Source organism: Scyliorhinus torazame, chromosome 4, assembly GCF_047496885.1.
Source record: "Scyliorhinus torazame isolate Kashiwa2021f chromosome 4, sScyTor2.1, whole genome shotgun sequence".
NCBI lineage: Eukaryota > Metazoa > Chordata > Chondrichthyes > Carcharhiniformes > Scyliorhinidae > Scyliorhinus > Scyliorhinus torazame.
In genome coordinates this window covers 231,923,462-231,948,466 of record NC_092710.1, presented here as the reverse complement: position 1 = coordinate 231,948,466, position 25,005 = coordinate 231,923,462, and the positions used below count along the sequence as shown (strand labels likewise).

At 46.5% G+C, this 25,005-nt stretch overlaps 1 protein-coding gene across 2 annotated transcripts in view; it reads right to left on the bottom strand.

Annotated features, from left to right (window-relative positions):
- nt5dc1 (5'-nucleotidase domain containing 1) overlaps positions 1 to 25,005 on the bottom strand; it is a 764,356-nt gene that overhangs the window by 53,589 nt on the left and 685,762 nt on the right. For both annotated transcript variants that reach the window (XM_072499430.1, XM_072499431.1), the window contains one exon: positions 22,366 to 22,530. In XM_072499430.1, the coding sequence (XP_072355531.1) occupies positions 22,366 to 22,530 (165 nt within the window). The remainder of the gene's footprint in view (positions 1 to 22,365; positions 22,531 to 25,005) is intronic.

Sequence of the window (25,005 nt, the reverse complement as noted above, 5' to 3'; positions counted from 1 at the left end):
TGGTATGGGGAGCACATGGCCCACTCTACAGGTGTGGTACAGCAGAAATGGAAAAGTTTAAAAAAAAAAAAAAACAATGTTTATTCTATGAACTCAAGTTAACCTTTTTAAAACATACAGTGAACATCTTAGCAACCATCAATTTAAATACAACCCCCAAAGAATACAACACTAAGTAGTTCTTTAAGCTTTCCTTTTAACATCCATATGACTTAAAACACCTTTTACCAGAAGCACATCAGGTTAAAGTCACTACTGTTATTAGTTTTAAATCACTAGGATCCATTTGCAGTCTTTAGATTACAGAGAGAGATTCATACACCTTCTGGCTGTGACTGCAGCTATCCAGCTCTGAAAACGAAACTAAAACACACACTGCAGCCTGCTCAAAAACAAAAGTAAAAAGCTGACAGACAGCCCAGCTCCACCCACTCTCTGACATCACTGCAGTAGTAAACACCCATTTCTTAAAGGTACTCTCATTACAGATATTTATATACACACCCATTTCTTAAAGGTACATTTCTTAAACACCTATTTCTTAAAGGTACTCTCAGGTGACAAGTAATCAACAAAGAAGGCAGGAGGTATCCAGAAACTGTTACTTAAGGTAAGGGTAGACCTTCCACTGTGGAAAATGTGATGCAGTCATAACAAATGCTTTAAAAAGGGCTTGTATTCCAGTAGGGAGTCATTAGCACTGTTGCTTTACAGTGGGGTCACAAGTTTGATTCCCAGCTTGGGTCACTGTCTGTGTGGAGTCTGCACCTTCTCCCCGTGTCTGCGTGGTTTTTTTCCGGGTGCTCCTGTTTCCGTCCACAAATCCCGAAAGGCATGCTTGTTAGGAGAATTGGACATTCTGAATTCTCCCTCAGTGTACCTGAACAGGTGCTGGAATATGGCGACTAGGGGATTTTCACAGTATCTTCATTGCAGTGTTAATGTAAGCCTACTTGTGATACTAATAAAGATTATATTATTAAAAGTGGGTAAGAGTAATTTAAATATTGTGGCAGAATGCATCACTGCAATTAGTCTTTTTTTCCCCTGATGTTGAGAAGTTGTTTTGAATCTGCCTAGCTACAAATCATATTTGTCACTGGGTATCTGGCAAAGCTTCCTGCAAACAGATGAGTTGAAAACTTCAAATTATTGAAAAACAGATCTCTCCTGGCCAACTAGGCAAAAAGGGTGCTCGATAAAATGGACTGTTTTTATATACTATTCTTCCACCTATACATGTAATGCAGTGAAGTCGTTTGCAAGATTTCTGAACATTTCTTTATTTTGAACATAAAAATAATTACAAATTATCAATTAAATGAAAATCAAGCAGAAGGTATATAGGGTGCTTTCTGCAACACATAAATGAAAAAAAAAATGAAAGAGCTGGATGTTAAACTTGGGAGTTTTAGGAGGGAGTGAGAGTTCAGTATAATACTTTACGGGATTTCATTCACAGGTCTCAAATTGCTAGCTCTGTGCATGTAGAGTTTTCTTTGTGCCAAGGCTCAGTGGGGAATATATCAAGGTATTTCAAGTATGCCATTGAAAATAATGGAGACTTCAACTGTTTCCTTCTTAGTCGGGATAAATGAAGTTAAACCCATAAAAGAAGGCATTTGAATAAACTGGGCTTTCCAAAGAACTTATTTTTATTAATTATGAAGAGTTTAATTAATGGATCTTTCAAATGCTTATCCAAATAGATGATGTTTGCAGATTATTTAAAAATAAATTTAAAGTACCCGATTCTTTTTTTCTTTAACCAATTAAGGGCAATTTAGCGTGGCCAATCCACCTACACTGCACATCTTTGGGTTGTGGGGGTGAGGCCCATGAAGACACGAAGAGAATGTACAAACTCAACATGTACAGTGATCCGGGATCAAACCCGGGTCCTCGATGTCTTGAGGCAGCAGTGCTAACCACTGTGGCACCGTGCCACCACTTGTTTGCAGATTCAAGAAAAAAAACACAATTCCTTGATCCAGCCATTGTTTAAGCTTTCAGTTGAAAAATCATACCACAAAAATTAAACATCTGAGGCACCTTTGTTCATCCTGATCTTTTTACCTCTTTTTCTCCATCTGTAGGATGGACAGAGCATTGAGATGTCGCATTAGAAATCCTTAAGCTAACTTGACATTTTAGTAATGATGCTGGCCTGTTATAAATATCCTTTTTGTTAATTCATGGAATGAGAGTGTCACTGGGTCAACATTTGTACCCATCTCTAATTGCCTTTTAGAAGGTGATGGTGAACCATCCTCTTGAACTGCTGTGGTCCATAACTTGCTTGATATTCAAGTTAGATCTCATGAATCTGCCAAAGAAGCTTCTCTCCTATTTTTCCACTGGATGAACATATCTTGAAGTCAAAGCAATATGCAGATTGAGGAAATAATCCAGCTGTCTCCGAAAGGCGGGAAACATACTTTTGTGGGTAAGTGGAGTAGAAGGCAGGGAACGCTTGAAAATATTAAAAAAATTCTTTGTCACGTTGCAGAAAGAAAAGTGGCTGAAAAATTCCAGTTCCCCTTTTCAAACACTGCAAATGTATAAAAATTATGATGCATTTCTTTGCAGAAACACAAGGAATTTAAATTTAGACAAGGCACCTGCACAATAGTAATCAAAACATTACAGAATATGGAGGCACCTGCTTAATATTTCTAAATTTCCCATAAATCCAGGATACAGGGAAATAACGGGGATACAGAATGTTGTTCAAATCTTATATAGATAAGGGCAGAGGCCATGAAACAGCAAGTTATAACAAGTCTATGAAGGGAACGGGCTAAATGGTTTTCCTTTGTAATATGCTTTCTTATGTTCTTGGAGCTATTAAGCTATTAAGAAATAACCCAATGACTCCGTCAACAGCTATTTTTGCAGAAATTAAAAGCACATTAAAAACTCTAGTTAGACCACACTTGGAATATTGTGTCCAGTTCTGGTCACCTCATTATAGGAAGGATGTGGATGCTTTGGGAAGGGTACAGAGGAGATTAACCAGGATGCTGCCTGGACTGGAGGGCATGTCTTATGAAGAAAGGTTGATGGAGCTGGGGCTTTTCTCACTGCAGCGAAGAAGGCAGAGAGGTGACTTGATAGAGGTGTACAAGGTGATGAGAGGCATGCATAGAGTGGATAGCCAGAGACCTTTCCCCAGGGCGGAAATAGCTGTCATGAGGGGACATAATTTTAAGGTGATTGGAGGAATGTATAGGGGAGATGTCAGAGGTAGATTCTTTACACAGAGAGTGGTGGGTGTGTGGAATGCACTGCCAGCAGAGGTGGTGGAGTCAGAGTCATTCGGGACATTTAAGCGACTCTTAGACAGCAGTAAATTGAAGGGGTGTAGGTTAGGTTGATCTTAGATTAAGATAAATGGTCGGCACAACATCGTGGGCTGAAGGGCCTGTACTGTGCTGTACTGTTCTATGTTCTATGTGTCATTGCAAATGCCATTCAGTAAATCTAACAATCACTACAAGCTTATCAACTGCTGGTGTAAGAACCGCAAGAATTAATAGGATCAGGAAAAATTATAATCCTTTGTGAAGTTAACTGTTGTGTAAAGAAAAATTAAGAAGAAAGGAAATTTGGATTGGATTTGTTTGTCACGTGGACCAAGTATTGTTTGGTGTACAGTTCAGCCAGATCATTCTGTACATGAAAAGAAAATACATAGGGCAAACACAAAATACACAATGTAAATACATAGACACAGGCATCGGGTGAAGCATACAGGAGTTTAGTACTACTCAGTAGAGAAGATATGTGAAGAGATCAGATCGGTCCATAAGAGGGTCGTTTAGGAGTCCGGTAACAGCGGGGAAGAAGCTGTTTTTGAATCTGTTAGTGCGTGTTAGACCGTAAGACACAGGAGCGGAAGTAAGGCCATTCGGGCCATCGAGTCCATTCCACCATTCAATCATGGCTGATTTCAACTCCATTTACCCGCTCTCTCTCCATAGCCCTTAATTCCTCGAGAAATCAAGAATTTATCAACTTCTGTCTTAAAGACACTCAACGTCCTAGCCTCCACTGCCCTCTGTGGCAATGAATTCCACAGACCCACCACTCTCTGGCTGAAGAAATTTCTCCTCATCTCTGTTCTAAAGTGAGTCCCTTTTATTCTAAGGCTGTGCCCCCAGGTCCTAGTCTCTCCTGCTAATGGAAACAACTTCCCTACGTTCTCATTCTTTTGTATCTCCTGCCCGATGGAAGAAGTTGGAAGAGTGAATAAGCTGGGCGGGAGGGGCCTTTGATTATGCTGCCCGTTTTCCCCAGGCAGCGGGAGGTGTAGACAGAGTCAATGGATGGCAGGCGGTTGGTGTGATGGACTGGGCGGTGTTCACGACTCTGAAGTTTCTTGCAGCCTTGGGCTGAGCAGTTGCCATACCAGGCTGTGATGCAGCCAGATAGCTTTCTATGGTGCATCTGTAAAAATCGGGGAACACTTGATCAGTCAAGGGCATTCAGCCTCTGATCTCCGGGTAAGCGTTCTCCAAGGCGGCCTTCAGGACCCGCGACAACGCAGAATCGTCGAGCAGAAACTTGTAGCCAAGTTCCGCACACATGAGTGCGGCCTCAACCGGGACCTGGGATTCATGTCGCATTACATTCATCCCCCACCATCTGGCCTGCGAAATCCTACCAACTGTCCTGGCTTGGTACAATTCACACCTCTTTAACCTGGGGTTACCCCATCTCTGGATCTGTAAAGATTTAATCACCTGCTAATGCTCGCATTCCAAGCATTGTTTGGCATCTTTGAATTTGTCTATATATGTGTTTCTGGAACAGACCTCTTCATTCACCTGAGGAAGGAGCAGCGCTCCGAAAGCTAGTGACATCGAAACAAACCTGTTGGACTTTAACCTGGTGTTGTAAGACTTCGTACTGTAAAGGTTGGTAAGAGTCAATGCGGACATGCCGAATTTTCTTAGTTTTCCAAGAAGGTTTAGGCGCTGTTGTGCTTTCTTAGTCATTGCGTCGACGTGGGTGGACCAGGACAGATTGTTGGTGATGAGCACACCTAGGAATCTGAAGCTGTCAACCATCTCCACCTCGGCCCCATTGATCCAGACAGGGATGTGTATCATACTTTGCTTCCTGAAGTCAATGACCAGCTCTTTAGTTTTGCTGACATTGAAGGAGAGATTGTTGTCGTTATACCACTCCACTAGGTTCTTTATCTCCCTCCTGTATTCTGACTCATCGTTGTTCGAGATCCAACCCAATATGGTCGTGTCATCAGCAACTTGCAGTTGGAGTTGGACCCAAATTTGCCACGCAGTCGCGTGTGTATAGGGAGTATCAGGGCTGGTTTAGCACAGGGCTAAATCGCTGGCTTTGAAAGCAGACCAAGGCAGGCCAACAGCACGGTTCAATTACCGTACCAGCCTCCACAGGTATGTGAAGCAACAGTGCTAACTATTATGCTACCAACTGCATCCCTGCTTTTGTACTCTAGCGCACTCGACATGAATGCTAAAATTGCATTTGCCTTCCTAACTGTCGAAGGAACATGCACGTTACCCTTAAGAGGATCTTAAACTAGGATTCCAAAGTCCCTCTGTGCTTCTAATTTCCTAAGCCTCCTCCCATTTAGAAAATAGTCTATGCCTCCATTCTTCCTATTAAAGTGCATAACCTCATAATTTTCTACATTGTATTTCATCTGTTACTTCTTTGCCCACTCTCCCAGCCTGTCCAAGTCCTTCTGCAGCCCGCCTGCTTCCTCAATACTACCTGTCCCTCTGCATATCTTTATATCATCTGCAAAGTTAGCAACAGTGCCTTAGTTCCTTCTTCCAGATCATTAATGTACATTGTGAAAAGTTGTGGTCCCCACTCCGACCCGAGGCACACCACTAGTCACCGGCTGCCATTCTGAAAAAGACTCCTTTATCCCCACTCTCTGCTTTCTGCCAGTCAGCCAATCCTCTATTCATACCCTTACCTCCATGGGATCTTAACTTGTTTAACAGCCTCCTGTATGGCACCTTGTCAAAGACCTTCTGGAAATCTAAATGGCCGATGTCCACTGGTTCTCCTTTGTCTAACCTCCTTGTTACTTCCTCAAAGAACTCTAACAGATTTGTCAGGCATGACCGCCCTTTGACGAATCCGTACTGACTCAGTCCTATTTTACCATGCACTTCCAAGTACTCCGCAATCTCATCTTTAATAATACTCTAAAATCTTACCAATAGGCTAATTGGCCTATCATTTCCCATCTTCGGCCTCCCTCTTTTCTTAAACAGGGGTGTTACGTTAGCCATTTTCCAGTCCTCTGGGACCCTTCCTGCCTCCAATGATTCTTAAAAGATCACCCCAATGCCTCTACAATCTCCTCAGCTATCTCCTTTAGAACCCTGGGGTGTAGTCCACCTGGTCCAGGTTATTTGTCCACCTTCAGACCTTTCCGTTTCCCCAGAACCTTCTCCTTAATGATGGGCACTACACTCACCTCAACCCGCTGATTCTCCCGAAGTTCTGGTATTTCACTGGCGTGTTCCACCATGAAGACTGATGCAAAGTAATTATTCGGTTCCTCTGCCATTTCTTTGTTTCCTATTATTACTTCACCAGCCTCATTTTCCAGTGGTCCAATATCTATTCTTGCCTCTCTCTTACCTTTTATATATTGAAAAAAGCTCTTGCTATCTTCTTTTATATTAGTAGCTAGCTTGCACTCATATTTCATTTTCTCCCCCCCTTATTGCTTTTTTCATTACCTCATTGCACATCACCAAATCCAGAATTGCCTGTTCCCCACTGAGTATATCATCCTGTTGTTCGAGAGAAGTAATGGGTGGAATCCTATTGATGCTGGAACTTGAGTGGCGGCCTCAGTATGCCTACAGGTAAGGTGGAGAGGGGGGGGGATCTAGGGGGAACTGAATCAGGTTGTGTACGGTTGTAAAAGACCTTGCATGCTGTGTAGCTCTTTGTTATCCTGCAGGTGAGGGTGTGCACCATTGTGCATTGTGCTCATGGCTCTGTCCTGTTCTTTGGGTATCCTGATATCCCCCACTCTTTGTATTGTACCTTTTAATCCATGTGAAAGGAGATGCTGATTACAACAACTTTAATTGATAATATGAACCATCTGTGTTAGTATTTACCAGTCTTTACTACTTGTATACGTTGAGTGACAATTGCGTTGTGCTGTGCTGGATATTGGGATTTGTTGCAACATGTAGTAAACTGTAAAATGGAAAACCTTCAATAAAAACATTTGACAAAAAGAATCAGTGAGATGAATGGCCAGCTGACATGTTGGTTGAAGTACTAGATTTGGCCAGAACCCATTCTACTTCTTCACATTATTACCATGTGATCACTAATGTCCACATGAACACCATAATCAGTCTAGTGAGATCTAATATCTCGGTAAAGATGGCATCTCCAATAATGCAATGCTTTCTCAGTACCGCAGGTTGATATGCAAAAAGCCATTCAAAAGTGGATTGCGGAAAATTAGGATTTGGGTTTTATTAATATTTCTGTTACGTCATTATGAATGAAGCCGTCTGCTAGAAATAGGATACATTTGTCAAGCTTAATGCAGTTCAAATTTCTGATTTCTATCAGAGACAGACTTTCATCCTTCATGAAGAGATGGTGGCATAATGTTAATGGCACCGGACTAGAAATCCAGAGGCCCAGGCTAATGCTCTGGGGTCATGGATTCAAATCCCACCATGGCAACCGGTGGAATTAAAATTCAATTAAAAAAATTTAGAATTGAAAGCTAGTCTCAGAAATGAGTGCAGAAATCCACCCTTAGACGCCAAATGACTCTGAGTCCATGGTAACAATCCACAGTTGACACTTAACTATCCTCTGAAATGACCTAGCAAGGGACTCAGTTCAAGGGCAATTAGGGATGGGCAATAAATGCTGGTCTTTTCAGCGATGCCCACAACTCATCACACAAACAAACAAACCTGTCTACCATGTCAAATTTGCACTTGAGGGATGAAGACATGAATTTTTAAAGCAAAGTTTTGGTGGGAATAGCAGCAAAAGGGATTATTATTTAAATGATAAAATATTAAAACATGCTGCTGTGCAAAGGGACCTGGGTGTCCTAGTGCATGAGTCACAAAAAGTTGGTTTACAGGTGCAACAGGTGATTAAGAAGGCAAATGGAGTTTTGTCCTTCATTCTTAGAGGGATGGAGTTTAAGACTAGGGAGGTTATGCTGCAACTATATCGGTTGTTAGTGAGGCCACACCTGGAGTATTATGTTCAGGTTTGGTCTCCTAACCTGACAAAGGACGTACTGGCACTGGAGGGTGTGCAGAGGAGATTCAATAGGTTAATCCCAGAGTTGAGGGGGTTGGATTACTAGGAGAGGGTGAGTAGACCGGGACTGTATTCGTTGGAATTTAGAAGGATGGGGGGGGATCTTATAGAAACATATAAAATTATGAAGGGGATAGGATAGGTGCAGGGAGATGTTTCCACTGGCGGGTGAAAGCAGAACTAGGGGGCGTAGCCTTGTAGCCATCTGGGATAGCCACTTCCCGATTACAAAATGGACACTTTGCAAAGATTGCAGGGAAAATGGACAATGCTGAGAAAACAAGCAGGTTCAGAGCTTGTCTGTATATTGGAGCCGCAGCTCCCAGACAAGACCAAAACTGTAGGCCCATCTCCGAGAACAAAAGAGTAACATTTGAGTAACCGATACTAAGGCAGACACCCCGGCGCCAGAGGAGACCAAAACAAAGCAGGCCAACGGCCACCTAGGATATGCCCAGCCATCAGGGCACTCACCCCTTTATTGGATGAAACCATTAGGAATGATCAAGAAACGGCCAAATTGATTGGGGTCAAGTTCAAGGCCCACCCAAAAGAGCGCGAAGCCCCTTTGGGTATAAGAAGGAGCCCCCAAGAGAGAATCGTTCTCTTGGACCCGGCTCTCACCGAGGAGAGACCTGTCCACCAGCTGCACCAGAAACAAGTCCAAGGTCAACGCACGCTACCAGACAGACGACCTTAGCTGTTCCCCTGTACTAGTTCGACCCCCAGCAGCCTCAGAACCGAACAGCCAGTGTTCCTCTGACCGAGTGGGCGCCCGAAGCTAAGTATAGGCCTTAGCAGTAGTGATAGTTTAGTCTGCAGAGTTTTGTGCATAAGTATATTTAACTGTGTGTGTAAATAAATAAGCATTGACTTTGAACTAACTAACTGGTGTATCGAGTCTTTGAGCAGTATTCGGGTTTGAACCTTGTGGCGGTATCGAAAGATATCTGGCGACTCTAGAGCAAACGTAATTAGAATAAAGAAGGCGACCATATTGACCGCCATATTCAGAGCCAACCAAAGAGAGCAACATTTACTGGCGACCTCTGACGGGATTCGACCTAGAAGTGGCCTCGTCACTCCGAGAGAACCCCAAATTTGAATTGGAATCCAATTGGAAACAGAAAAACCACAAGTGTGAGAACGATACTGATCAAACCTCCGAGATTCAGAAGTGTGTTAATGCATGCGTATTAACAGGGATATAAGGTAAACCGGAGAGATTTTGTTGCGTAAAACCGTCGGGAGTATTGTAGGCCGGAAAATAGCGTAAGCTGTACCCGTGTTTACACCACCACTTTATCACCCCCTGTTCCAAATTCAGTAGAGAACCCAGAGATAGAGAAAATGGCAATGAAGGCAATGGAACGCCTTATGAACCCCCAAGAATTCGAGGTCACAGCGACCAGTAGAGTAGGACAGTGTCCCGTATGGGAAGAAGAGATCAGAAAATATCTCAAAGGGATATCTCAAAGGGAGTGAATTCTGCGCCAACGATGAAACAGGTCCCGGGAGTATAGGACATATCTGGTGCGAGAACCTGTCAGAGATTCAGAAGACGAGCTTGGGGAAAGCTCGCAAGCCGATGGCAATCGTGTCCTGCTTGGCACAATTGCGAGGCACAGAGGAGGTCGTTAGGACGCTCCGTAGAGAGGTTGAGGAGAGAGACAGAAATAGTGAGGGAGATGTGAGCGAATTTGAGAAGGAGAATAAGGAGTTAAAGGAACAGGTAGCAGCGAGGGACAGAGAGGTGGATGATGCCAAGCGAGCACACCAGTCTTGTCTCGTCCATTTGAGTAGTTTTCAGACTCAGTACGATAAGGCCCACCAGGACACGCAACACGCGGTCTTGGTAAGACAAGAAACCGAGCAACAGGTAGAGCAATTGCAGAAACAGTGCAATGATTTAAAAGCAGCCCTACGAGCGCTCCACACTTCCACGACGGAACAAAGGCAGAGCTCCCTAGATCACGCAACGTGCTGGAAGCAAATTGCAGAATTGCAATCTCTGCTTTCTGTCCAGAATGGGTTTCAAAGTACGTTTGGACCCCAGTTAGACCAGGAAAACGGCCCCGACTGGCAGGAGTTAAATGAAACTGCCCACAGATACGTACATGGGACATGTACGCAAGAAAAACCCCAGAAAAAGAAAGCACCCCAACTGAACAGGCAGAACACACCCCCATGAACCCTGCAACCACACTCCGCAGGGCTGCAGCGGAAGGAAACGCAGATTTCCTAGATACAACCCCGTTAACTGTGACCCAATTACAGGACGCGTGTGGAAAAATTACACCGTTCCTTCCCACATCAGACCCCCACCAGTTTTTCGCTAGAGTTAAACAGCAGGCTACCATGTACGGCCTGGACAAAAAGGAGCAAGTGAAGCTCACAGTTTTAAGCCTCGACCCTTCAGTCGTGGCAGCTCTTCCGGACCCACAGAATGTAGGAGGAGGCACACTCCAAGAAATGCACACAGCGATCCTGGATGCGATCGGCTATAACAGAGGAGACCCCGTAGAAGGCCTAAACAAGTGTAGGCAAAAGAAAACAGAGTACCCCACGGCGTTTGCTGGACTCTTGTGGATATATTTCACAGCAGTATTTGGAGAGTTAGCCTGCGCCCATTTGTCCGTGGATAATATGGCCAAATGGACTCAAATTCTAGCCTCTCATGCGACAGAAGCAGGACAGAGAGGTTGTGCAAATTACGACCCCTCAGACGAGGCCCACAACGAGAAATGGGTTTTGAAAAGATTGTCCCACTCTTGGGAACAATCCGTCCAAGGCAAAACCGCATTTGCAAAACCAGAGGAAGAGCAGGCAGGCATGCATCCAGTTAGGACGCACCAGAGCCCCGCATGGGTAAATGAGGGCATGAACAGCACACTGCAGCCTAAATCGCGGGAATGCTACAATTGTGGACAATTAGGACACTATGCACAAGAGTGCAACGTGCCCCAAAAGCAGCAGAGAAACCAACAGACAGGCACTCTAAATAAGAATAGGGTAAAGTCAATCCATAGCGTTAGCGCCCGTTCAGAGAACGCAGTCATGGACGGCACCGGCTGACGGTGTTCGGGCTCCCCAACTTGGGTCTGCGACATCCTTTGGGGCAAGTCCGGTAGACGGGTCGTAGCAGGCAGTCCGGGGACATCCCGTAGAATTTCTTTGGGCCACACGAGGGTCCCGCACCACACTCAATTCCTCTACGATGTTTCAACGAGACACGTGGCCCACCACGGACACCATCACTCTCAGCGGCTTTACAGGTCATTTACAACAAGGACATATCACAGCCCCTGTAGCGATATAAATAGGGAACATTACGACTAAACACCCCGTAGGTTTGGTCGATCTAGCCCAGACAGCTGAACACATTCTGGGAATCGACTTTATGAGCTCCCACAACCTCTCATTTGATCCGGTAAATAAATGTGTATGGAGAATGGCAAAGGCAGCATGAGCCCCCGCCATGCTCACAGTTGGAGAGTATGCAAACAGAATCAGCGCAGGAGGAGACTTCTGGTTCGACCCACTAGTCAGGCCAAACAGGTTAGGGAAGTCCTACACAAGCAGCATTTTCACAGCACAAGCACGACTGTGGCAGGATAGCTAGCTTAGTGAACATTACAGGTCCCGACCCCAGACCCCAAAAGCAGTACGGTTTTCCCCAAGAAGCAGAGGGAGAGATCTCCAAAGTAATAGAGAGTCTGTTTGATCAAGGCGTACTCCGATCAGTAGCCTCCACGAATAACGCACCAATTTGGCCCGTCAGGAAACCAAATGGATCATGGCGACTGACCACTGATTACCGGGAACTGAACAAAGTAACCCCAGTAGCAGCCCCCACCGTAACCACAAGTCCCGAGACCATGCTCAAACAGGGACTCCAGTCAAATTTTTTTTCGGTTTTGGACATTAGCAACGGCTTTTGGTCCATTCCATTGGGTAAAGCGTGCCAATACAAATTCGCCTTTACATTCCAGGGACAACAATACACGTGGACGTGCCTTCCACAAGGCTTCCACAATTCCCTCTCCATTTTACACCGACAGCTGGCAAATGGACTAGCAAAATTTCCCCGCCCCGATTGCCTGGTCCAGTATGTAGATGACTTGCTACTACAGACAGACACAAAGGGAGAGCACATTTCGCTTCTCGCCGAACTCCTAGGACTCCTAAAACAGATTGGATGTAAAGTCAACCCCAAGAAGGCCCAGGTTTTGCAGGAAAAAGTGATTTACGTGGGTACAGTAATCACTCATGGTAAACGCGAGATCGAGCAAAAGAGACTTGACTCGATCGTCAAATTGCCCCTTCCCCATAATGTCTCAGCCCTCCGGTCATTTCTAGGACTGGTTGGCTACTGCCGAAACCACATTGACGGTTTTGCCACAAAAGCATCGCCCCTATCCGACCTTCTCAAGAAACAGGCACCTTGGGAATAGCTTCCACAGCACACGGATGCCGTGGATGCTTTAAAGAGAGCCCTCAGCTCAGCCCGCGTATTACAGGTCCCCAGATCCATTTTCCCCGTACGCAATCGAAGTAGCAAGCACCAACCGAACCCTTTCGACCATGCTCCTCCAGGAACGCCATGACCAATTAGGCCCCGTGGCATACGTCTCATGTGTGTTAGACCCTGTCGAGCAAGGATTTTCTGCCTGGAAAGGCACCTGCTCGCTGATTTTTGGGCAGTACAGTACTTCGCCTACATTCAGGACTCACCCCATCACCATGCTCACTGAACACACACCAACACAGCTATTGTTAGACGGTCGACTTACCGATGGCAGTCAGCCAAATCCACGCAGCCCGTTGGTCCCTTCTTTTACAGGGACAGGACATTACAGTTAAAAGAACCAAGACCCATACTTTCCTAGCCGACAATTAGCAATATGCAGGTACCCCACGAGTGTGAGATCATCACCACAAACCATAATTCAGGCCCATTTATACCGAATAGAATTTTTTGTTACAGTGCAGAAGGAGGCCATTCGGCCCATCGAGTCTGCACCGGCCCTTGGAAAGAGCACCCTACCCAAGCCCACACCACCCTATCCCCATAACCAATTAACCCCACTCAACAAACACTCAGGGCAATTTTGGACACTGAGGACAATTTAGCATGGCCAATCCACCTAACCTGCACATCTTTGGACTGTGGGGGGAAACCGGAGCACCCGGAGGAAACCCACGCACACACGGGGAGAACGTGCAGACTCCGCACAGACAGAGACACAGCCGGGAATCGAACCTGGGATCCTGGAGCTGTGAAGCAATTGTGCTAACCACAATGCTACCGTGCTGCCCTGAGTCAGCTCCCAGGAAAGCAGGTAATACACCCCAGAGACCCCAGCCCACAGACATGTGCGCACCCCTGAAAATTTATGTGGATGGCTCCTCCACAGTTTTGAATGGAAACAGAATCACCGGTTGCGGCATTTATGTAGAGGACGCACAGGGACGTGCCCTTGAAGAAATGTCATTAAAGTTGCCAGGACATCTAGGCTCGCAGGCAGCAGAACTGGCAGCCATAGCTTACATTGTTGATCACCCTGACTCGTTTCCGACCCCAGCAGACATATATTCGGACAGTTTATATGCTGCAAAAGTTTAACAGAATTCCTACCCCTGTTGGAAACTAGAGGATTTGTTTCCGCAGACGGAAAGCCCCTACCCTCAGCCCCATTACTCCGGCATATCCTAGAGACAGCTAAAGATAGGAAATATGGTATCATTAAGGTTCGCAGTCATCACCATTCTTCCTCCCCGGTAACGTTAAAGCAGACGCCCTAGCGCAGGCAGGTTCCAGACATGGTTACTTTTGGAACCCCCCCGAGAGCACCCCAACACACGTGGTTCAGGTCTCACAGACTAACATTCAGGATCTAGCGAAAGCCCAAAAGGAAGATGAAAAGCTCAGAGAAGTTTTAAAAGGATCCTCCCCAGCCCCGTACGATAAGTTTAAGAACGCAATAACCACACATGACGGTGTGATTTTGATAGACGGCATTTATGCAGTTCCCAGCCAGGACAGGAACCAGATTATTTGTCAGTTCCATGACAATCATGGACACCAATGCATTGAACCCACCTCAGACCTCTCTGCTGGTGGCCTGATTTAAAAGCCGACGTAACCCATTACATTGAAAATTGCTTGATCTGTGCCCAGAACAATCCGGACAGATATGCAAGAAAGGCTCAGCTTAGTCACACCCACCCGTTAATCGCCCCTGGACGAATTTGCAGATAGATTATATAGGACCCGTACCCCACTGCAGAAATGGTTTTAAGTATGTGTTGGTGGTCATCGACACCTTCACAAAATGGGTGGAAGCTTTTCCATCCAGAACAAATACGGCCAACACAGCTAAAATCCTAACACAGCACATCTTCACAAGATGGGGCCTCCCACGCAGTATAGAGTCTGATCAAGGCTCCCATTTTACAGGACGTGTAATGAAGAATGTCCTCACAATTTTTGGAATTAGGCAGAAGTTTCACATAGCATACCACCCCCAGTCAAGTGGCATTGTAGAGAGGATGAACAGAACTCTAAAAGCCACTCTCAGGAAAATGGTGCAACAGAACAACAGCACCTGGGACTCGGTCCTCCCATTTTCTTTAATGTTCCTATGAAACACGGTATCCACGTCCACAGGATACACCCCCCACACCCTCATGACCAGATGCCCCACGAAAGGGACAGAGTATTTATTTGGACTGGATTTGGCCAGCCCCGCAGTCACCGCCCTCACGCATGAAAATGCTGTACAGCAGATTATTGAGAACATAAAGGCAGCCCAGCTCGCAGCAGCTGTGAGACTTGGGACCAGGAGGAAACAAAGCAAAGCTTGTTTCGATAAAACGGTACACGCCACCGAGTTTGTAGTAGGGCAGCAAGTGATGCTATCCCTATACAACCCCAGTTCATTCTTTCACCCCAAATTTTCCGGATCATACTCCATTTCAGACAAAGTCAGCCCCTCGGTATACAAGATCACCTATCCCAATGGCAAGTCTGCGTGGTTTCACATAAACCAGCTTAAGGCTTATGGCTCGCAGAACAACCATGCACACCACATCTCGCTCGCAGCAGCGGACGAGCCGCCCCGCCCACAGATGACGCATTCCTCCCCTCCCCCAGCCAGTCCAGCCCGTCCTCAGACACATCTTCAACTCCACCCCCAGAGGCACGACTCCACCTCTCCCTTCCTTCAACCACAGCGACAGTGATAGCAATAGCAATGACGACAGCCACAGCACACCACGTTATGATTACACCCCTGCACCAGGCCCCACTCCCAGCGAATCCGAGCATGATTCCAGTGACCCCTTCGAAATCTCGTACATTAAAGCCCCTGACCCAGACCCACCGCCTGCCGATTACGGATTAAAGCCGAGTAGCTCCAACCTCGACACGCGATTCTGGCACCGAGACAATTCGTTCAGGCTCATCCGGAATGATGAGATGGACCCCAATTCGCCCCACGCAGCTTTAGCCAAACTACTCCAGTCAAGAGTATGGCAGCCGGGAGAAGATGATGACATAGAATCTGACTTCCACCAAACAAATCCCTTTGCGACCCTGTTCGCAACTGAGCAATGAGGTGTCCACATGATGGTAAAAAGGAACCGATGGAGAGATACGGTGTCCTTTCTGATGGAACCTGCACCATGTTTGTTGTATGTTTGTTCGTTTGATGTACGTGTTAAATGTTGTTTGTGAATTTAAAAGTTTTCATGGCCCCACGCCACCACTCTTTTAATGCCCACTGGCAGTTAATGGAACAAGTTTGTCAACAGACAACCGCTCAGAGGAACTAGTTTGTCGGCAGACACCAATCATAACTACTCTCCTGATTTGAAGGTAATCATGAGAGGCAGCCCCCCACGACGACCACATTCTTACCCGCTCTTGCCAGTCGCTCAGGCAGTGGAGAAACGGCACTGGTCCCCGCCCTGCCTGAGGATACCCCCTCTGGTCAGCTACGCTCGGGTAGAGCAGAAACGGCACTGATCACCGACCTACCCGGGGAATCCACCCATTGTAACCCACCGCGGCCCATACGACCCCATTTTGGCAGTTTCAGTTCAAATTTCTTTTGTTTGTTTCCGGCGACCCTTAGGTTGCTTCCGTATGCTATTTACATCCTCAAACACGAGGATGGTAGATCGCACAGGCTGCGAGACGGCTCGCACTGTGTCAGTATTTTTCTCGGGTGTCTTGTCCAAATATTCGGTTTTTAAAAAAATAAATAAATGAGGGAGTCACAGAAGGTGACCAATCATAATGGGTAATTGGCAACAAAGAACAGACAGACAGACATACGAGATCTTAAGCAAGATAATAACAGATCTTATGCTTGTGTCCATAGAACTCCGGAACCTCAGTAACCCCAGGAAGGCGCTGGACGAACTATACACAGTAATAAACAACTACGAAACAGAACACCCGGAGGCCTTGTTCATCGTGGCCGGAGACTTCAACAAGGCCAACCTCAAGAGTGTACTGCCAAAATTCCACCAGCACATCTCCTGTCCCACAAGGGGCGACAACACTCTTGACCACTGCTACTCAAAAATCAAGGGCGCCTACCGTTCCATCCCCCGACCGCACTTTGGGAAATCAGACCATAAGATGGTGCTCCTCCTCCCGGCATACAAGCAAAAACTCAAGCGAGAGAATCCAGCTAAGAAGGTTGTGCAGTGCTGGTCCGAGGAGACAGAAGAGCTCTTACGTGACTGCTTAGAGACAGTGGACTGGTCCATATTTAAGAACTCAGGGACCAACTTAAATGAGTATGCCACCACCGTCACAGACTTCATCAGCAAATGTGTGGACGACTGCGTGCCAAAGAAAGCAGTACGTGCGTTCCCCAACCGGAAACCATTGCTCAATCGTGAGATTGACTCCCTACTGAAGGACAGATCTGAGGCGTTCAAGGCAGACGACCCTGACCTATACAAGAAATCCAGGTACGACCTCCGCAAAGCCATCCGGAATGCCAAGAGAGAATATCAAACCAAGCTAGAGTCACAGACAGACTCTCGGTGGTTGTGGCAAGGACTAAACAACATAACGGGCGACAAAGCGAAGCCGACCAGTATCTCTGGCAGCAGCGCACCCCTCCCCGATGAACTCAATGCATTCTATGCTCGGTTCGAGCAGGTAACCAACAATCCGCTGGCGAGTGCCCCAGCAGCCCATAATTCACCCATACCCACCATCACAGCTTCCGAAGTCAGATTGGCCTTCCTGAAAGTGAACCCTCGGAAGGCGACGGGCCCAGACGGGATCCCTGGTCATGCACTCAGAGCCTGCGCGGACCAGCTGGCAGAGGTATTCACGGACATCTTTAACCTGTTTCTACTCCACTCCGAGGTCCCCACCTGCTTAAAGAAGACCACCATCATACCGGTACCAAAGAAGAACCAGGCAACGTGCCTCAATGACTACCGACCAGTGGCCCTGACTTCAGTTGTAATGAAGTGCTTCGAGAGGCTGATCATGAAGCGCATCACCTCCATACTCCCAGAACGCCTTGATCCACTGCAATTCGCATACCGCTGCAACCGGTCCACATCAGACACCATTTCCCTGGCCCTACACTCATTCCTAGAGCATCTCGAAAACAAAGACTTCTACATTAGACTCCTATTTATTGACTACAGCTCCGCCTTCAACACCATAATCCCAGCCAAGCTCATATCAAAGCTCCAAAACCTCGGACTTGGCTCCCCACTCTGCAACTGGATCCTTGATTTTCTGACCAACAGACCACAATAAGTAAGAACGAACAACAACACCTCCGCCACAATAGTCCTCAACACCGGCGCCCCGCAAGGCTGCGTACTTAGCCCCCTACTCTACTCCCTGTACACACACGACTGTTAGGGGCTGGATTAGCACAGTGGGCTAAACAGCTGGCTTGTAATGCAGAACAAGGCCAGCAGCGCGGGTTCAATTCCCGTACCGGCCTCCCCGAACAGGCGCTGGAATGTGGCGACTAGGGGCTTTTCACAGTAACTTCATTGAAGCCTACTCATGACAATAAGAGATTATTATTCGGGTTAAAGTTAGGGTTAAGGTTCGGGAAAGAATTACGCATTGCATTAGGGATAGGCTCAGGGTTGAGATAGTGGTTAGGGTTAGGACATCACCTTTGGGAGCATGTTTTAGGGCAGCACGGTAGTATTGTGGATAGCACAATTGCTTCACAGCACCAGGGTCCCAGGTTCGATTCCTGCTTGGGTCACTGTCTGTGCGGAGTCTGCACATCCTCCCCATGTGTGCGTGGGTTTCCTCCGGGTGCTCCGGTTTCCTCCCACAGTCCATAGATGTGCAGGTTAGGTGGATTGGCCATGATAAATTGCCCTTAGTGTTGGGTGAGGTTACTGGATTATGGGGATAGTGTGGAGGTGTTGACCTTGGGTAGGGTGCTCTTGCCAAGAGCCAGTGCAGACTCGATGGGCCGAATGGCCTCCTTCTGCACTGTAAATAAATTCTATGACTGCATGGCAAAATTTGGTTCCAACTCCATCTACAAGTTTGCTGACGATACGACCATAGTGGGCCGGTACTCGAATAACGACGAGTCCGAATACAGGAGGGAGATAGAGAACCTAGTGGAGTGGTGCAGTGACAATAATCTCTCCCTCAATGCCAGCAAAACTAAAGAGCTGGTAATTGACATCAGGAAACAAAGTACTGTACACACCCCTGTTAGCATCAACGGGGCCGAGATGGAGATGGTTAGCAGTTTCAAATTCCTAGGGGTGCACATCTCCAAAAATCTGTCCTGGTCCACCCACATCGACGCTACCACCAAGAAAGCACAACAGCGCCTATACTTCCTCAGGAAACTAAGGAAATTTGGCATGTCCACATTGACTCTTACCAACTTTTACAGATACACCATAGAAAGCATCCTATCAGGCTGCATCACAGCCTGGTATGGCAACTGCTCGGCCCAGGACCGCAATAAACTTCAGAGAGTCGTGAACACCGCCCAGTCCATCACACGAACCTGCCTCCCATCCACTGACTCCATCTACACCTCCCGCTGCCTGGGGAAAGCGGGCAGCATAATCAAAGACCCCTCCCACCCGGCTTACTCACTCTTCCAACTTCTTCCATTGAGCAGGAGATACAGAAGTGTGAGAACACGTACGAACAGACTCAAAAACAGCTTCTTCCCCACTGTCACCAGACTCCTAAATGACCCTCTTATGGACTGATTTCATTAACACTACACCCTGTATGCTTCATCCGATGCCAGTGCTTATGTAGTTACATTGTATATGTTGTGTTGCCCTATTATGTATTTTCTTTTATTCCCTTTTCTTCTCATGTACTTAATGATCTGTTGAGCTGCTCGCAGAAAAATACTTTTCACTGTACCTCGGTACACTTGACAATAAACAAATCCAATCCAATCCAGATGAAGAAAAAGTAGACCGACAAAAGGAAAGCTGAAGACAACCTTCATGTTTTTCACTTGGATCTTAGCGGCATTCCTTCAGTTGCGCGCAGATGCTACCCCCCTGACCCCTACCACAGAGGCCGCGAATGATTCCCACCCCTGCCATACACTGTGCCCCGAGATAGTTAACCCCGAGATAGTTAACCCCGAGACAGGTACCGACACCCCGACCTGGTGTGAGAAGTTTATCCCCTGGTATTCACTATCTTACATCGTAGAAGCACTTTTAGTACTGGCGTTACTCTGCAGTGTCGCGCAGACACTTAGACTCAGAAAATGGCGGAGGAGAGCCTCCCGCAACCGCACTCCGGTATACACATTTAGATCCCCTATCTTCGGACTCCAACAAACCCCCGAACCCCTTTAAGTGAATTAAAGTGCATCCGTTTTTTTGTGTATGTTTTGTTCGTTTAATAAAGAAATGTAAAACTCTGTGCTTGACTGCCAAGCCAGGGAGGCCTGTGTTGTTGCTACTTGTACAGTTTAAAATGTTGTAAATTATTTTTGATTGGTTAAGTGAGGATAGTTTATTGAAGATAGTTGGAAGTTCTAGTTTTTTTATTTTGTAATGCATGCCTGAATGTCATAACGCTCCGTAGAATTTTATAATGATGAATGTATATAAAATAACTTAGGTAAAGTTGCAATTCATAGGACAGAGCAGTGTAGAGCCTATGAAGTGCTTATGGGGGCCCAGCTTGGTCAGAGAACAAAGACAACGCGGTAATGTGATCGATTACAAAATGGACACTTTGCAAAGATTGCAAGGAAAATGGACAATGCTGAGAAAACAAGCAGGTTCAGAGCTTGTCTGTATATTGGAGCTGCAGCACTCAGACAAGACCAAAATTGTAGGCCCATTAGCATACTAATGGCCCATCTCCGGGAACAAAAGAGTACATTTGAGTAACCGATACTAAGGCAGACACCCCGGCGCCAATGGCCACTTAGGACACGCCCAGCCATCAGGGCACCCACCTCTTCATTGGGTGAAACCATTAGGAATGATCAAGAAACGGCCGAATTGATTGGGGTCAAGTTCAAGGCCCGCCCAAAAGAGCGCGAAGCCCCTTTGGGTATAAGAAGGAGCCCCCAAGAGAGAATTGTTCTCTTGGACCCGGCTCTCACCGAGGAGAGACCTGTACACCAGCTGCACCAGAAACAAGTAAGTCCAAGGTCAACGCACGCTACCAGACAGACGACCTTAGCTGTTCCCCTGTACTAGTTCGACCCCCAGCAGCCTCAGAACCGAACGGCCAGTGTTCCTCTGACGAGTGGGCGCCCGAAGCTAAGTATAGGCCTTAGCAGTAGTGATAGTTTAGTCTGGAGAGTTTCGTGCATGAGTATATTTAACTGTGCGTGTAAATAGATAAGCATTGACTTTGAACTAACTGATGTATCAGTCTTTGATCAGTATTCGGGTTTGAACCTTGTGGCGGTATCGAAAGATATCTGGCGACTCTAGAGCAAACGTAATTAGAATTAAGGAAGGCGATCATATTGACCGTCATATTCAAAGCAAACCAAAGAGAGCAACAGCCTCAAAATAAGGGTAAGTAGATTTAGGACTGTGTTTAGGAGGAACATCTTCACCCAAAGGGTTGTGAATCTATGGAATTCCCTGCCCAGTGAAGCAGTTGAGGCTCCTTCATTAAATGTTTTCAAGATAAAGATACATAGTTTTTTGAAGAATAAAGGAATAAAGGGTTATGGTGTTCGGGTGGGAAAGTGGAGCTGAGTCCACAAAAGATCAGCCATGATCTCATTGAATGGCGGAGCAGGCTCAAAGGGCCAGATGGTCTACTCCTGCTCCTAGTTCCTATGTTCTTATGATGCACACTGAATTTAGTGAAAGACAATATTCCCACACATATGATTAAAACACAACCTTGCTTAAGAAGACAAAGAAAAGGAAATACTTAATTTGTGTGGGGCAGTTCATGACCATGGGACATTTCAATGCACTTTATAGCCAATAAATTACTGTGCTTACTGAAAAGCTTAGGATAAAATTAACAGCCCCAAATTTCCTGACGGAATTAGCAGTGAGTGTTGAGATACCCGCTACTGTTGTGTGACTGGAGCCAGAGGAAGTCGAGATGTGCAGTATTTACATGCAAAATTTAAACTTCCGATGGGCAGAAGTTGTTGCCCCGACCCTGTCAGTGTAGACTTGGGCTACACACCCTGAATTTACCTCAGAATCCACCAGGATACTCACACCTTTTATTTACATGGGCAGGACCTGGGTTGGAAGTGATTATCAGCCGATGTTGTACTGAGAAGGTCTCAAAATGTTTTTAAAAGTAAACTCGCTGAACAACTAACAGTTTCTACACTTATGCCTATACCCCCATCCACGCCCAACCCACACCATCTACCCCCATCAGCCATCCATGGATTATTTTATATTATCTTGTACACACAACAAAATAATTTACATTGCCTGCTGTACATTTTATTACCTTCAAATGCAAACTACAACTCCGTTTAGCTTATTTGTCTGAACTGATTATAATAAACAGTTGTTATGAACACTTACTTCATATTTTCCTTTCTTCTCTAACGGTTCAGAGTCCTTTCTGTCGGTTGTAACTTGTTGGCTGGCCTCAACTTCTAGCTCTTCCAGCACCAGGACTGTCTCACAATTATTATAGCTGTGAGCAGGAAATATATCCGAGCGCATACTGTCACCAAAGTAAACAACCTGTGGGTTAAATAGCAGATATTATGCTAAGTTCTCTCCAGACTAAGACCAGACCACATGCAATTGTCAAAGACATGCATAAAATGCAAATGTAAAAACAGGAAGACCCTTATTTTTATAGACCACAAACGAATCCTGACCAAGAAGATTTAAGAAAACTTGGCTTGTTAACACACACCGGTATTTACAATATACACCAGATCCCAACCGAGTCTGAACTGCCGGTGCCATACCTGGCTGACTTTATACACAACTTAACTATGGATGATTTAGGGTTCCCGCCCCTTCAGCGGGGGAGCTTGATTGCTCCAACCCCGTAGGTCTCGTACGGGTTTTCACACTTATTTTCAGATTACTGATCAGGGTCAATAAAGTCAGTCTTCTAAGTAGAAATTTGAGCAGTTTTCTGTGGCTTGTCATGAAGGCAACCTATAAGGTCTTGATAATTTTTATTCTTGAAGTATTTTATGTTGTTGTTTCATAAGCTTTCTGAAGTTATCTTCCTGTATTCCAGCTAGACTTCAGTCAATTTGCTGTTAATCATGAATCAAAAAAATTGAATGTCCATGAAATACATGAATATAGAAGATTCATGAAGTTAACGCTTTGCTTTCTTATTTGTCTATTTCGGAGTGGAATTTAATGGGTGTGACCTCAAATATGATCATTAGAAATTTGTTCAGTGCCTCTAATTGAAGGGGCTGCTGAAAGTGGAAAAAGATAAACAGCACTTCTTAAAGTTATCACAAAAGCAAGTCTGTGATTACTTTATGAAGATAATTTGGTCCAATTATGGTAAAATAGAATTAAAGTAAAAGTTTAAACAAAAGGGCTTATGTATTTTGAAAATATAATGGAACCAATCAAACTAAGATAAAGGCCCAAATCTTCTGATCAAGCTCTGGAACTGTTGCATTCGATGTGAATCGGTTAGAAAACCGAGTACTTACCTGATTATATTTATAAGTGTCCCACGTCCGATGTTGCAACTCTAAGAACTCCCTCAGTGCAAAAATCCATGCAGCAATGAGAGTGCTCGGGTGGTTGGAGTTTAGCGTGTTTGGGAAGGGTAGTCAGGTTGGGGGGGGGGGGGGGGGGGGGGGGGGGCGGGGGGGGGGTCAGTATGACCAATTGAGGGGTCTGTTGAATAGTGACCCAAGAGTCCGACTAGGATTTCTCTGTCTAACATTTTCTGGGTAACTATTCAGGTAATAAAATTGGAATTGTCCGAAGTTGCCAATTCGAATTTGGAGTCTTTTGTAGAGGGCCTCGTCTAACAAACGAGTTGTCTGTCGGAAATTCAAACTTCCTGGAAAATTCTCAACAGAGGTCAGTGTGTCAGGACTTCTGTGGGGTCCTGACCAGCACCTTGGGTCGGACGTCTGGGGCGAAATTCTCCCCCAACGGCGCGATGTCCGCCGACTGGCGCCAATCAGACGGGCATCGCGCCGGCCCAAAGGTGCGGAATGCTCCGCATCTTTGGCGGCCTAGCGCCAACATTGAGGGGCTAGGCCGACGCCGGAGGGATTTCCGCCCCGCCAGCTGGCGGAAATGGCGTTTGTTGCCCCGCCAGCTGGCGCGGAAATGCGGCGCATGCGCGGGAGCGTCAGCTGTCAGTTTCCCGCGCATGCGCAGTGGGGAGAGTCTCTTCCGCCTCCGCCATGGTGGAGGCCGTGGCGGAGGCGGAAGTGAAAGAGTGCCCCCACGGCACAGGCCCGCCCGTGGATCGGTGGGCCCCGATCGCGGGCCAGGCCACCGTGGGGGCACCCCCCGGGGTCAGATCGCCCCGCGCCCCACCCCCCCCAGGACCCCGGAGCCCGCCCACGCCGCCTGGTCCCGCCGGTAAATACCAGGTTTGATTTACGCCGGCGGGACAGGCAATTTCTGGGCGGGACTTCGGCCCATTCGGGCCAGAGAATCCAGCGGGGGGTCCCGCCAACCGGCGCGGCCCGATTCCCGCCCCCGCCCAATCTCCGGTACCGAGGGCGGGGGCGGGATTCACGGCGGCCTACGGCCATTCTCCGACCCGGCGGGGGGTCGGAGAATGACGCCCCTGGTCTCTTGCAATTCGGAGACTAGAAGATGGGGACCAAAGTACAACACAAAATAGAACCCAAAATGTTGTCAAAATAATGGCAAGGCTCATAGCATTTGCTTCTATTTATATACAAATGCCACAGCAATTCGAGGCAAGGGTACATATATGGTTTAATGCAGAATTCCAATAACGGCTGCTCGAGATGCTGCAGTTAGTTTGTGGAAATAGTAACTCATAGAATCATAGAATCTCTGCAGTGCAAAAGGAGGCCATTAGGCCCATTGAGTCTGCACCCTACCTCGATCCAATCCCCACCCAATCCCTGTAACCCCACCTGGACAATAAGGGTCAATTAAGCATGGCCCAATCCACCTAACCTGCACTGGACTGTGGGAGGAAACCAGAGGACCCAAAGGAAATCCTCACAGACACGGGAG